This window comes from Apodemus sylvaticus, chromosome 3, assembly GCF_947179515.1.
Source record: "Apodemus sylvaticus chromosome 3, mApoSyl1.1, whole genome shotgun sequence".
Taxonomy (NCBI): Eukaryota; Metazoa; Chordata; class Mammalia; order Rodentia; family Muridae; genus Apodemus; species Apodemus sylvaticus.
The window spans coordinates 10,108,373-10,123,856 of record NC_067474.1 but is presented as its reverse complement, the minus strand read 5'-3'; the positions used below and the strand labels follow the sequence as shown (position 1 = coordinate 10,123,856).

The window sequence follows — 15,484 nt, the reverse complement described above, 5'->3', positions numbered from 1 at the left end:
AAGCCTGTGTCTTCCAACTTCAAGATCTGGATCATAGGTGTGCCCTCCATTTCTGATTGTAGTTCTTTCCCAATATAGTCAAGTTGACAACAGGGAATAGCTATTACACTATGTAACCCAGTTGAATTTTCCCATAAAGATGCAGAACATTAAGCAGGCTTATTTTCTGAAAGTAGAAAATGCCCTATGTTTTTATGTTTAGAGTCCATGAGATTTAGGAGTTATCGTATTTTCTTTCTTAAATTTTGAATTGCATTTGGACAAAGGAAGATTAAAAAAATTCAACATTGAGAAGATGCTACTCATTTTAAAATGAGAAACCCCACAGGGAACAGTAATTTGCAGAAAAGGTAGGCATAGGTAATTGAAGGAATCTGAGGGGTATCTGTGGGAGACCTTGTTCTAGGAATCCAATGCTGGGCTCATGGTTGGCAAGAGTTCCCTGAGTGTGTACTCGTATGGAAAATGAGTTTGGGATTTGACTTTCCTGAAGTTATTTGAATCTCTCCATTTTTCTAGTCCTAGAAAAAAGTGAGTTCAAAGATGAGCCTCTACTTTTCCGCTTTTTTGCCGATGAGGAAATGGAAGGATCAAATATGAAGCATAGGCTTATGAAACACGACTTGAAGGTTGTGGAGAATGTCATAGCTAAGTCACTGTTGGTAAGCTGCTGCCACCATATGTTTCCTTCTGGGGTAGTGATTAGCACAAGAACACAGAAATGTGTTGCTGCTTTCTATGTATTTCATTGTAAAGACCTCCTTATTCTTTATCAGTAATGTTAGTATTTTTTATTTCAGATTAAATCCAATGACGGCAGCTATGGCTTTGGGCTAGAAGACAAAAACAAAGTTCCAATAATAAAGTTAGTGGAAAAGGGGTCGAATGCCGAGGTAATATAAATTATCACTTTTGTTGAAGTTTGTCATCATGCAATACAGTGCCAAAGTGAAATCAACAGCTATGTGTTTATTGAAGATGTTCTGTTACATAGTGTTGAGTTTGTAGCACTGGGACTGTGTGATGACTCGGGGTGGGTTGTGATGGTATTCCAGACATCTACAGCTCATAATCAAAGAGTTACCAAGTGGTGTGTTTTGTGTCCCTAGGATTATTCCAATCACAGAATCCATCCTAGAATTTTTTGGAAGCTGCATAGGGTGTGACAGTTGTTCTAGGTCTACCAGATGGCTCTTCTGTTCAACTTAAGGCAATATCTTTTGTTTTCTGCTTCATTTGTCTTTTCTATGAATGTAATTTCCATCATTAAAGCAAACACTTTGAATTTTTCATTAAATTCTAATTGACATCTTCTCACATCACTAGGTTTTTTTAAACAGTGGATTCCTCTGATTATTAATACCTTCATTGAGAATATTCATTTGATAGCAGTTATATATTAGGAAGCATTCTAGATTCTAGACATTTAGAACATAGATAATGTTCCCTGTTCTGAGCTGGAAACTTTGATGGTATACACATAAGGAGCTGAGTTTGATAAACAAAACCCATTGTTTTGTTTGTTTTGTTTTAAATGTGGTGTGTGTGCTTGTAATCCTGTACTTGGGAGGTGGAAGTGGTTAACTTCTTTAGTCACAGGCTAGCTATCCTAGGCTGCTTGGTGATTACCAAGCCAATGAAAGACCTGTCTTGAGAAATGATGTGATGAGGTGGGAATCATTTGAGGAACAACAACCAGGGTCACCCTCTGGCTGCCACTTGCATGCATATACATGTACACATTACACACATACACACACACACACACACATGTACACAAATGAACTCTGTCTCTGTCTCTTTGTCTCTGTCTTTATCTCTCTCTGACTCTCTTCCCCTCCATCTTCCTACCTTTCTCCCTGTTTTTCTCCTCCCTGCCTCTCTCCCTTCTTTCTTCTCTTTCCTCATTGAGCTTACCGATGCTGTACCACAATGATACTGGATTTATAGACTATCCTGCTACCTAACTTGCAAGATACATAACCTTAAGCAAACACCTCAGTATTCAGCTAGTCCATAAAAGTGTAAGAACTGCAATAGTAGGACATATATAATTTTAAACCTGTGTAGTAAAGTCAGTAGTACTCTATATAAACTAAGAGTAAACTTATTGTAAAGGTCTTTTATTTCATTCTAAATCAAAAGTGTGTAAGATAAAGCTTTCTATCCAGCACTCCAATTGCAAATATATTACCTCTGGTTCATTTGTATACCGTTTGTGTATCTGACCATCAAATGACCATGGTTTATAATTCTATAGGAAAAGATGCTTCTCCAAAACACTTTTAGAGGCTGCTCTTAGGGCAGAGCATCATCCTACTCTGCCATAGATAAAAGATTGTCTCAGTAAGTAACAGTTCAAGACAGCAGTTCAAGACAGAGGACAGTCTTGCTGGTTAGAACATCTGGGCTAACTGTAGGGATAATGTCCTTGTCCTTTTTTTTAGCACATCGCATTAGGTAAAATATGCATTTGTTGGACTGTACTTGCTTAGATTTCTGGGCATTCCTTTTATTCCTTAGTTTGTAAGTTAAAGGACAAGTTTTTAATTTTTTTGTTTTTTATTTTATTTTAAAAAATTAAAGGCTCTGTTGCTACAACAAGAGAGAGAATGATGCATATGGGATTAAGGAAAAGCACACATGGGGTTAGGGGATAGTTGATTTCAGTTAAAATCTGCAATCTCATTTATAACAATTCTCTGTATTATTTTAACTGTTACTCCATTCATAGTTCTTTTGTATAGCACTGTTGTAGATGTGTTTTTGTGTCCAAATGCGTACATGCTGAGCCTTCTCTGATTCAGTTTTGTGAAAACCTAAGCTATTCATTAAATTATCATTCAAATTATTTTTTGCTACTTCCCCTTTAGATGGCTGGCATGGAAGTTGGGAAGAAGATATTTGCTATTAATGGTGATCTTGTATTTCTGAGACCTTTTCCTGAAGTCGATTGCTTCCTGAAATCATGCTTAAACAGCAGAAAACCACTGAGAGTCCTCGTGAGCACAAAGCCAAGGGAGTAAGTGACACTGCGGAACAGGGATGAGTAGAGTAGTGATAGTAACTTCAGGTTGTTATTTATCATTGGGCTCCCTTGGCATACAACATGTATGCCTCCCCAGCATGGTGAGAACAGGTCTCTAGATGAGAGAGGAAGCTGCAGTGCTTATCAAGAAAGGTGCTCACTCCTGAATTAAATGGTGTTGGCAGCAACCATGTTTTTATTTTACTGTCCAAACTTTGCTATTCTGGGTTATGGTGAGTTTGACTGAGTGAAAACTAATCTAGTGGAACACTTTTAAGTTGAGAATAAAGACCTGTATGTTTGGCTATAGGAAGTGTTGTTGAGTATACATAGTCTATAATGTACTGCTCATATGCATGAAATCAAACTTGGAAGGTATACCATGCTTGCACATACTTAGTAAGTTGTCCTTTCCTTTAAAGCAAAACCAACCCAAAACTCTGTGACTCTCTCTGCTTCTGTTTACATAAGTAGCAAAATTCCAGTGTTTATGATTGTTTTTCATTGTTATGGCAGAGTAGCTGAGATAATGCAAAAGAACAGAGGATTAGTTTAACTTGCAATTGCAGAAATTTCAGCCCATAATGTCAGGAAAGGATGATGTGGCAAAATTGCTCTCCCAATGATGTTCAGAAAGCAGAGAGAAGGAGCAAACAGTAGCCCGTAGGCAAAGCCTACCCTTCAAAGGCATGCTCCTAGTAACTCACTTCCTACAACTGGCACAGTTACTATTTAGCCCTCATGAACTCATGCATGGGTCGGCCAAAGGAGGAAATCAGTACCCTCAGGATCCAGTCATCTCTAGATAGTCCTGCCATCTTGGGACCCGACCACTCAAATGTGACAATATAAAAATTCAAACTAGAGATTTCTTTAGAGGAAATCATTTTCCTTCAAATCTTACCACATTTAAATAAATATCTACTACTTTTTTGAAACTAACTGCTGTTTTTTTCCAAGTATTTGTACATAATATAATTATGCACATATAGACTAGGACCATGCTCTACTGCAGTGTCTTTAGCTAAAACCCTTGATGTACATGCAGTCCATTGGCTTCTATTCTCTGATTTGGTTCTATTACTGACATGGTTTTTCTTTCTCTGATTAGTCATGAACTATGGCATCAGCTGGTTGAGATTACATCTATGTAAAGTATTTAAGAGAACATGTGAATAAGCTATGCCTGAATTACTATTTAAAATTTGATTCAGTTAGAAGAAACAACTTCATTAATCTTAAGATGAATATGAAGGATGTCATTTAAAAAGGATCATTTATTTTAACAATTTAAGAAAATGTTATAACTATAGCTTTTATTTTTATTAAAAGTTAAAATAGTTTTATATGTAAAGTATTATATAGCTCCACACATTCAGCAATAGCTAGATGCATCATGTGTACATTGTTGAGTGTGAGCGTATTTTATTGGGTTGGATTCTCCCTGGAACATCCCTTTCTGACAATGCTAAGTCAAGTCCTTAATGCTCGCAGCTGCTTCAGCTCTTAATGTAATGCACTAAGTGGCCTGAAAGCATAAGTGTGGCTTGTTATTACAGTTCATCATGGGGAACACTGGGCTAGAGGGCAGCAAAGAACCACTTTTCTCTCTACATAATTAAAGCTTATTTTTCCCTCTTTACCTAGCCCTGCTTAGGGTAAGGCTAACTTAGTTGCCTGTATCCTGACACATTTAAGGCATTTAGAAGCAATAAAATATCTTAGGAAGGAATACAGAGATATTTGGAACAATTATTAGTGACTATAAGTATATGCTCCGTGGCCACACAATTTACCCCTACAATATCTGATCTGCTTACATAGATATCTCAATAATTGAAAGAGCACAGAGTCAGTGACATCAAGAGTAAGCACATGGGAACAAATCTTCAGCTATTAGAGTCCTAGGCCCATGTTTTCCAATCATTCCCTAAGTGAGGCCATGCAGTGTCGACTCCTGAAAATTGTCCTTTGACTACCTTCCCCCCACTAAATGAATAAATATTAAAGAGATCACATACTCATATTTTCTTTTGATATACTTGAAATGTATAACTTCCCCTAATATTCTCCCTTTATTGAGTCCTTAGACCATTCACATATATTAAAGAAAAACTTATCTTCTCTTTTTAAGAGACAATATAAATAAATTAGAGTGGTATTTGATATGAGAAATCTTCCTGTAAGTTACAGCATTTATTAATTGGTGTGTATATGGTCTTTAGACAGTTGTACTGATTTCTGTTGCTAATGTTTTGTTAAGTAAAATTCTCGTAACTCCAAACTCTAGTAGACCCTTTGTGTACTGTGGCATCCTAAGCTAGTCTACCTGCTAATTGCTTGTAGAAACTCTCAACATTCTACTGTGAGTGAGCAGCAGACATGTACTAAGACACTGCACTGTGCCTTGGTAATTTATAGTAATAGTGATCTTATAATAGTTAATGTCGCAAGAACACTACCATTCTTAACATTTCCATTTGAAGGTGACTTTCTAAACTGCATAGAAGACCAGTTTCCCTACCATCTAAGTTGCTGATTTTATAAACAGTTGGAAGTTTTTTGAAAGCTTTGAAACATTATAGACACTTACAATGATCTATTTACTATATGTTCTCTAATCTGCCTGACTAATAAGGCTGAACTCTTAAGTTTTCTTGTTTCTCTGTGGCAAATAGATGACATAAGCAACTCAAGGGAGGAAAGGTTTACTTTAGCTCCAGGTTTCACAGAACCCAGTTCATGGTTGCTTGGTTCTGTGTGCAAGGCCAGAACATGATGGTGGTGGGATTGTGTGCTGACCTCGTGGGACCCTGAAAACAGCTAAATAGAAAGGCAGGAAGCATTGAGGAGAAGATGCGACCCTAACAACACACCTCCCTCGGCCTGGTCCTCTATTTAGGTCCCATGTTCTACTTTTCATCACCTCCCAGTAATCCAGAATATTGAGTCAATCGAGGTCTGATGCCATCACATAGACCAGCTCTCTCAGGATCACTCACCCAAAACTCCATTGTCTGTCAAGTACCCAGGTCATGGGTCTGTTGAGGACATTTTTACATTCAACCACAACAAATACATTCCCAACCTTGTACGGTATCTTAGGATTTCCTTGATATTTCCATTCATAAATCGACTTGAGTATAATAAGAACAGTAGAAGTTTTCTTCTAGATGAATTTTCTGCTATGACAGGTAACTTCTCAGAAAGTTCATGAACTAAAGTAGCTCCAACAGGCTGCTTATGCCCTGGTGCAGACAGATCACCTGCAGTGCTTACCTGAGTGTGCGATTCTTGCTTATGTAAAGAGGAGTGGGAGGGGAGAGAGAGTTGGTGATATCTCTCTCTCCAAAGAATTCATTTTGTCTTAAATCACACTTTCTCCTTCTCAGGCTTCTAAGGCCAATTGGGTTGGGGAGGCTCTTTAGATCAGGACCAGAGAGCAAGCGTGAGGCCTCAGGGGAAACTGTGGAAGCTTTGGTTGGGTTATCTTTTCTTTTTAAATTTTTTTTAAATTTTTATTTTTTTTGTAATTTAAGTAGTATCCTGTTTGGAGAGGAAAAAACAAAAATATAAAAACTAAATACGACAGAATTTTCCTTTGTTTCCAGCTGTGTTTTACACTCGATAACATCAAGGAATTTCTCCAAAAGACTTTGCAGTAGCTGATTTCACATATTTATTCGCTACCAGAAATAGAACATTCCTCACATATAATTTTATTGATTATTTTAATAGGCAATGTGGTTTTCCCATTGGAAAAACATGATCTCCAGAGGTCATGTTTTTATTTGAGTTTAATCATGTTTAATTAGAGGAATTCCAAGTTTTCCCCTAAAATGGATTTTATGATGTTTTTTAAAAATGTGTGATAATCTTCTTCAAGAGTAGAAGTTAGAATCACATAGCAGAGTTAGTTAGAAGGCAGGCCTTCCTGAGACAGCCTGGTGGAGAGGCTGCTGAGAATTACAAATAACCAAAAGTAATGAAGTCCCCACTTGGAAGCTGTGAGGGAGTCAGTGCTGAGTGAATCTGCATACAGGGTACACAGCTGCAGGCAGCCACTTTCTGGTTTCTCCTCCCCAGCTCATGCACTCATTCTCCTCTCGCCTTAGTTCACTTTAATTTTAGTGAAATGCATGTCTCTTTGACAGATAATAATAACCATTCACTGTTCAAATGAAATGGATACAGCCCTGTACCCCAGAAAGTATGTAATTAAGGAAAGAGGACTCGCTGGTTCTCTGACCCCTGTCATACATATATGCAAATAATGCTATGGTATATAACCTCATTTATAATAGCACTTTCAAACTTCCACTGGAAGGGAAATTTGCATTTTCATCACTGATTGCTTGCCTGGGTTACATCGGAGACTTCAGTGTCAGGCACTGCCCGCAGGCCTAAATGTAACTTGTGGTTTCCTAGACTGTTCCAGGCGCATGGTCTTCTGCGTGCGGCCTCCAATAGATGTGCCTATCTTTAAATGGTCCAGTGTGCCTGTGACGGGCTGCTTGCATTTGTTTTATAACTAACTCATCCTTTTCGGACCACGGTTGCTACTTGGGCACGCAGGGCCATCCACTACTGCACTGTGTCCATTGTGTTTCACTCTCTACTGCAGTTTATGACACTCATCTTTATACAGCAATGCTCCGGCCTCTCTTGAGCTCTCTGCTCTTTGGGTCTGCTCGCTGATTTCTGGCTTCCTTCTGGGGAATGTCCTCCATTGTTGGTGACAAAGAACACATCACTTCCAGTGTGCCTTGACAACCCTCTCATATTCTTCTCAAATTCATTTTCGCGTGGGTTCATTGGGGATGCTTCTCTTACTCAGATTTTACCTTTTAATGTCTTATTCTTCCAGAGATATATTATAGAACGCGTAAGTTAATCAAATTCCTGATGATATGATATAGTGTTAGATAGCTCGTCCTCTATAACTTGTCCTTGCTTGTCCTCTGGTAATGTTTGCAACAGTAGAAATGTATTAACTATGTGTTTTGCTTATATTATTATATATAATGGATTTTTCACAAGATACCCATTTCCTGTTTGTAATAGTAAGTCAATGAAGAATGTTTCTTTTTTCTTGAGTATCTGTCTAACTCAGCATCATCCAGGGCAGTTTGCTACTTGTTTGCTACTTGTTTAGTGTGACACACCTGAAGAAGCGGAATCTTAGCTGAGGAAATGCTTCCGTCAGATTGTTCTGTGGGCTCGCCTCTGGCGGGGGGGGGGGGGGGGGGGGGGCATTTTCTTGATTGCTAATGGATGGAAGATGGCCCAGCCCTCTGAGTTTTGCCACTCCTTGGCTGTTGTGTCTGGCCTGCGTAGGGAAGCTAGTTGAGCAGACACAAGAAGTAAGCCTCTAAATGGTATTGTCCTATGGTAGAGTCCTATGGTCTCTGCTTCAGTTCCTGCCTCGGCCTTTGCCATAGTTCCTCTTGATGATTGGCAGTAATCTATAAGATGAAATTAATGCCCCTACAGCTTGCTTTTATGCTAGCAACAGAAGTTAGCTAGTATATAAAACTGCCTCTTTAATCCCCATCAGCATACTACAAAATAAGTTTTAATAGTGGTAACCTCCAACAGTTTCTGTAGCATGTTTTACAGAGGAGCTATTCCAAACCCAAATTTACCCAACTACAGTGTAGCAGCTTAAGTATGTAGAACTAGTTTAGCTGTCCACATTGCCGTTTCCCCCCCCCCCCCAACAGAGGATGCATCTATGTAAGAATTTGTGGGCACTGTATGGCATTCCTATTCTGTGCCTAGTTTTGGGTTAGACAATGGCCAGTATTATCTCCACTGGCTTCTTGTTCAGTGGCATCCTCCAGGTAGACCTTCTCCAGTTTTCCAGTTTCCTCAGATCTTGACCCCAGGAGCTGTCTACCCTATTAGGCTCCTGTAATATAAGAACTCATCCAGGAAACAGTAACAGCAGTGGAAGGTTCCGTTAGGACGACTGGGGAAGCAAGAATACACTCTAGTAAAGAACAGTCTGAGCTGAACCATGTGGGGCCTTAGATTTCTCCTCCACCCATTATCCCCTCTCCTGCCCCCCCCCCCCAGGGGGCATTTCTAATAATCGGGGAAACCTAACAACAAAGTGCTTCCCCTTTCATACAAAATTTTATTTGAGATAAGTAGGTGAATAAAATGCAAGACTATGCATAAGAGATTTTAGTGCCAAGGAGGTTGAAAAGTCCAGTAGGGGAAAGGTTAACAACACTGCGCATGCTCCCTGGTGAGGAAGTTTCCCTGTAGCTGTCTGAGCTGACCTAGCTAGAGTGGCCTCTGCCACCTATTGTTCCTTACATCCTGTTTTGGGGGCCTGAGCTGGGAAGCCCATCTAGAGTCCACCATTACTATTCTAGTTACATCCTGTTGAGGGCCCTGAGCTGTCTCAGCTGGAGGAGCTACTACCTCCAAACTCCTCATTGTCATCTCAAAGATGTATGCCTCACTAAAATGAGCGGAGGTGTGGTTGAGTACCTTCGGAACCAACTGTGGATTTATATTTGTCTCACCTTATTTTCTGCTTACTTTTAGGACTGTTAAGATCCCGGATTCGGCAGATGGGCTTGGTTTCCAGATCAGAGGCTTTGGACCTTCGGTCGTGCATGCTGTGGGAAGAGGTGAGACATTCTCTGCCTCTGCACGGGGAAGTGCGTCAGCTGGTGCTTTGGCTGTTCCCTGTCCAACTGAAGTGTGTACTCACAGGGTTAGGAATGGTCCTCTTTCACTGAAGTTACACACTGAAAGGACATTCTGAAAATAACACATTAAAATTAAACCTCAAAGCTTCAACCTGTATGTCCTTGCTCATGTCTACATGTCTTGCACTCAGGAAAGGATTGATTCTCATTCCAAGGCTGACTCGGGCAGGAGTGAGACCTTTCTCAAAAAAGCAAAAGGGAGACAGCAGAAATGTCCAAGTAGGTGATGTGCTCAACCCACAAACACAAGATTATGGAGATTCATTGTGAATTCTGATCTCCAACTCTCATATTAAAAACAAAATACAATACAGATCTTTGTGTGCTTGCACTTTGCTTTAATTCCATCTCTGGGGGCACAGATGCGAGAGAATTTTCTGGGCTTGCCAGCAGTCTAATACAGTCTGAAGGTGAATTTCAGATTCAGTGAGAAACCTGGCTAAATCTGAGCTGCAGTACTCCAGGAAAGACACCAGATGTCAATCTCTGGCCCTCCACATGTGCATACAAACACACACACATGCACATATGCACAAACGCACATATAGTTGCATACATGAAAACCCCATGAATAAATAAATAAAAACTAAGCTCCCCAAATTCTCAATTATGTTATTATTGTTACAAATATGATTGAAGAATGGCAACCTCAATCGTGATTTTTTTTGTGTCTACTTTAGTTAAATTAATGATTTTAAGGTTATTTATTTGTGTTTTTCATTAGCATCAAATAAATTTTGGGGCTTTGTTCAAGAATTTAAAAAATGAGAGTTTTCAAGTTTTGTAGAGCAAACAGACCTTGATACCATCTCGCTAAATATTTCCTTCAACATTTTCCTTTGAGTCCTCAAAAAAATTCATTATGAAATTTATTCTTAACCAAATAATTTTAGTGATTAAAAGCCTGTTTAATTTTTTTGAAATTATTTGAAAGGCAAATAAAAAGCTCTTGCAATGTATATTTTTATTTCATCTTGACACCACTAAAGGGAGTAGAGATTTCCGAGTGTTGCACAGAACAAATGGCCTGGCTGCTGTGGCAGGAAGGGCCTTGTGAACAGGGGAAGTCTCAAATTTATGGAATATGGGGAATGTGGTATTTGTAGTACTAAGATATTTAAAACATCATCATATGATCACTCAAGCATGAAGCAGAGACATTTTGAAAGGGTGTTCCTAACAGAAACAAATTTGTACTATTTGTTTTAATGCGTGTATGATTCGAAGAAATGTTCTTTCAAAAGAAGTAACTTTCCACTTAGATTTCCACGATGTATAATGCCTTTATACATCGCTAAATATTCCTTCAGAAATATTTAATGCCTTTCCACATTTAAAGGTCTCTCAACACTGTGGAACAGATGTTGAACTAACACATATGGCTTCTGTTTTCACTACCTGTGAGGGAACTTTGTCTCATACTTGGGGACCGTCACTGCAAGCCTAAATGTGAGGAGCTGTGCTCCCTTCGCTGACTTCTGAGTGGGTGGCCACTGGGTTCGTGCTTTTTGTTTTTCAAGTGGGATAGGCTGGGGTTGGGGAGGTTCTCTTGTCTTTTTTCATTTCAGACTTTAAAAAAAAAAAAAACCCCGATGGTGATTCATTATCAGACAAATTGTGCCCTAAGAAAGGGTCACTGTGGTCATTCTTGCCAGTGTTGCTGCCTCCAGGCCACTAGAGTTCAGCCTTTGATCAGTCTAGCACCTTCCGGGCTCTTTCTTCAGAATAGCTGGTGGGAGAAGAAGCAAAGCAAGACACCAAACACATCCGCTCTGCCGTCTGCCAGACTCATGGAACTGTACATCCTGACGCCATCCCTGTCCCCATGAGCCTTACTGCTTCTCAGTCATCTTTTTACAGACTCCTGCTTTGCTGCCTCTTTCTCCTTCCCACACTTGCCCGTGTCTCCCAAGATGCACTTCTTTCTCATCTCCCAGACACTCAGGCTGTAAGACATATGCCCCTCATATCCTCCAAGTGTAATGAAGTTCAGACTCCAGAGACTTTACTTCAGGCAGCTGGGACTCCTAGGGGAGGGGTCACTCTGCTACTTATCCAGTCTGTCTCATCTGCTCCCCGCACCCGCACCCGCACCGACCCTTAGCTCATGCTCTCCCTAGTCCCCACTAACCCTAAGCTTGCACACACACAAACTGTTTGTGTGTTCATATGGCTGAGTGATTTTCCGACTTAGAGCATTACTCTCTGCTGAACTATTTGCCTTACTTAAAGGCTTAATTCAATGTAGAAAAAACATTTTTAAAAATGAGCCTTAGAGGGGACTGAACAGAGAATAAAAAGTGTTTTAAATATAAAAGTTTTAAAATGTGTTTATGATTCTTGTATGGGTGAATTGCTTGCAGGGGAAATCTTTTCTACTGTATGCTAAGTTTTATGGACATTGGTATAGAGTGTGTGTGTGTGTGTGTGTATGTTGGAAAATCTTAAGTCTCCAGTTAGGACATGCCACTTACATATTTGCATAGGTACATTTCCATAGGTACAGATTTATGTACCTATGCACACAAAGTGACTGGATGATTGATAACTGCTTAATTGTTCACACATTCTCTGGCTCTCACACTCCCATTTAACATCAAGCAACCAGTCATGACTGCTAATTGACTTGATGGTTTTGCATTAAGAATTGCTTTATTTGGGCTAAAGAGATGATCCAGTTGAAGTTCTTGGACTGTTTGTTAGACTAGAGTTCGAATTTCCAGAACTCAAATAAAAAGCTAATATCTTCAGGGCACCACTATAATTCTAGCATTGGGAAGGCAGAACCAGCATGGTTCCTGGGGCTTGCCAGACAGCCACTTAGCTAATAATTTAACACCAGGATAAGTGGTAAAGCTTGACTCAAAAATCACAGTGAAAGGTCATCTAAGAAATGTTCTTATCTATGTATGCAAGCACACACACACACACACACATACATACACACAGGCACATCCATACCCCATACACTTATCTACACTTGAATGAACATGCACACCCACACAGAAAAAAAACCTGCAAGATTTTTAAAGAATACATTTTATATATGCACTCTAAATTATTGGCTTTTCAAAAGCAAAAGTAATATTATTTTAGTATCTGTCTATGGAATTTGTAAACTAAGTAAAGTTTATGCTTTTGGTCTTTCAGACTTTTGTTTTACTATAGATTGAGAAAATTAAATTGGCTAACCATAAGAAAGGGAATTGTCTGATTGGCAATGGAGAGGTTGCTATATGATATGATTTCCAAATAATCCTCGTGAAGGCAGTGGACTATTCTGTTAACCACAGTCTGGATCGTGGGTGAAGAACTGGAAGGAGTGAAGGGCATTGCTGTCTGAACCAGCTTCATCGGGAACGTTTGGGTTATGCTTTGATGGGTTTAAGATTGCCTCCAGTGTTCTGTACCTGACACAGGTGAATCCTTTTGCTGACATGTGATTTTGACAATTTTCCCCATTCATATTTAAAGGCACTGTGGCTGCAGCAGCTGGCCTTCATCCAGGACAGTGTATTATCAAAGTAAATGGAATCAACGTCAGCAAGGAGACACATGCCAGTGTCATTGCACATGTCACAGCCTGCCGGAAATACAAGCGGCCGATGAAGGTATAAAGAAGATGAGATTTCATTGAACACGTGCATGAAATTCTTAGGGTTGTCATGGAATAATACATGCAAAGTTTTGGTTTCCAATTTTCTTCCAATTTAAACACAGCACTGTGAATCTCATTATGACAGATTTATCTATTATTTAATCCTAAAGTACTGGTTGTGTTTAAATAGCTGTATTTTGTCATTACATTTTATTTTTGCGGTCTTGTCACTTATTTAAAAGCATATTCAGTGGCACCTTTCTTTCTTCCTTCTGTCCCTTTTCCTCTTTCAAATCCAATTGTTCCTAGGTATTGAACCCAGGGTCACATGCAAACTAGGCAAGTCCCCCCCACCCCAGTCCTTTTTTTTTTTTTTTTTTTTTTTTTTTGCCTTTTTTTTTTCATTCTTTTTTTTTATTCGATATAATTTATTTACATTTCAAATGATTTCCCCTTTTCTAGCCCCCCCCACTCCCCGAAAGTCCCGTAAGCCCCCTTCTCTTCCCCTGTCCTCCCTCCCACCCCTTCCCAGTTCCCCGTTCTGGTTTTGCCAAATACTGTTTCACTGAGTCTTTCCAGAACCAGGGACCACTCCTGCTTTCTTCTTGTATCTCATTTGATGTATGGATTATGTTTTGGGTATTCCAGTTTTCTAGGTTAATAACCACTTATTAGTGAGTGCATACCATGATTCACCTTTTGAGTCTGGGTTACCTCACTTAGTATGATGTTCTCTAGCTCCATCCATTTGCCTAAGAATTTCATGAATTCATTGTTTCTAATGGCTGAATAGTACTCCATTGTGTAGATATACCACATTTTTTGTATCCACTCTTCTGTTGAGGGATACCTGGGTTCTTTCCAGCATCTGTCAATTATAAATAGGGCTGCTATGAACATAGTAGAGCATGTATCCTTATTACATGGTGGGGAATCCTCTGGGTATATGCCCAGGAGTGGTATAGCAGGATCTTCTGGAAGTGAGGTGCCCAGTTTTCGGAGGAACCGCCAGACTGCTTTCCAGAGTGGTTGTACCAATTTGCAACCCCACCAGCAGTGGAGGAGTGTTCCTCTTTCTCCGCACCCTCTCCAACACCTGCTGTCTCCTGAATTTTTAATCTTAGCCATTCTGACTGGTGTAAGATGAAATCTTAGGGTTGTTTTGATTTGCATTTCCCTAATGACTAATGAAGTTGAGCATTTTTTAAGATGCTTCTCCGTCATCCAAAGTTCTTCAGGTGAGAATTCTTTGTTTAACTCTGTACCCCATTTTTTAATAGGGTTGTTCGGTTTTCTGGAGTCTAACTTCTTGAGTTCTTTATATATATTGGATATTAGCCCTCTATCTGATGTAGGATTGGTGAAGATCTTTTCCCAATTTGTTGGTTGCCGATCTGTCCTCTTGATGGTGTCCTTTGCCTTACAGAAACTCTGTAACCTTATGAGGTCCCATTTGTCAATTCTTGCTCTTAGAGCATACGCTATTGGTGTTCTGTTCAGAAACTTTCTCCCTGTACCGATGTCCTCAACGGTCTTCCCCAGTTTCTTTTCTATTAGCTTCAGAGTGTCTGGCTTTATGTGGAGGTCCTAAATTCAGCATCCTTTCATGCTTAAAGTCTTGGAGAGAACAGGAATTCAAGGCCCATACCTAAACATAGTAAAAGCAATATACAGCAAACCGGTAGCCAGCATCAAACTAAATGGAGAGAAACTTGAAGCAATCCCACTGAAATCAGGGACCAGACAAGGCTGCCCCCTTTCTCCTTATCTTTTCAATATTGTACTTGAGGTACTAGCTCGGGCAATTCGACAACATAAGGAGGTCAAAGGGATACAAATTGGAAAGGAGGAAGTCAAACTATCATTATTTGCAGACGACATGATTGTCTACCTAAGTGACCCAAAGAACTCCACTAGAGAGCTCCTACAGCTGATAAACAACTTCAGCAAAGTGGCAGGTTACAAAATCAACTCAAGCAAATCAGTGGCCTTCCTATACTCAAAGGATAAGCAGGCTGAGAAAGAAATTAGGGAAATGACCCCCTTCACAATAGCCACAAACAGTATAAAGTATCTTGGGGTGACTCTTACCAAACATGCGAAAGATCTCTATGACAAGAACTTCAAGACTCT

General features: G+C 39.7%; 1 protein-coding gene across 2 annotated transcripts in view; it reads left to right on the top strand.

Moving 5' to 3' along the window:
- Positions 1 to 15,484, top strand: part of Prex2 (phosphatidylinositol-3,4,5-trisphosphate dependent Rac exchange factor 2) — a 311,821-nt gene that overhangs the window by 144,124 nt on the left and 152,213 nt on the right. For both annotated transcript variants that reach the window (XM_052175955.1, XM_052175956.1), the window contains 5 exons: positions 520 to 662; positions 801 to 893; positions 2,874 to 3,022; positions 9,587 to 9,672; positions 13,228 to 13,364. In XM_052175955.1, coding sequence (XP_052031915.1) covers positions 520 to 662; positions 801 to 893; positions 2,874 to 3,022; positions 9,587 to 9,672; positions 13,228 to 13,364 — 608 coding nt within the window. The remainder of the gene's footprint in view (positions 1 to 519; positions 663 to 800; positions 894 to 2,873; positions 3,023 to 9,586; positions 9,673 to 13,227; positions 13,365 to 15,484) is intronic.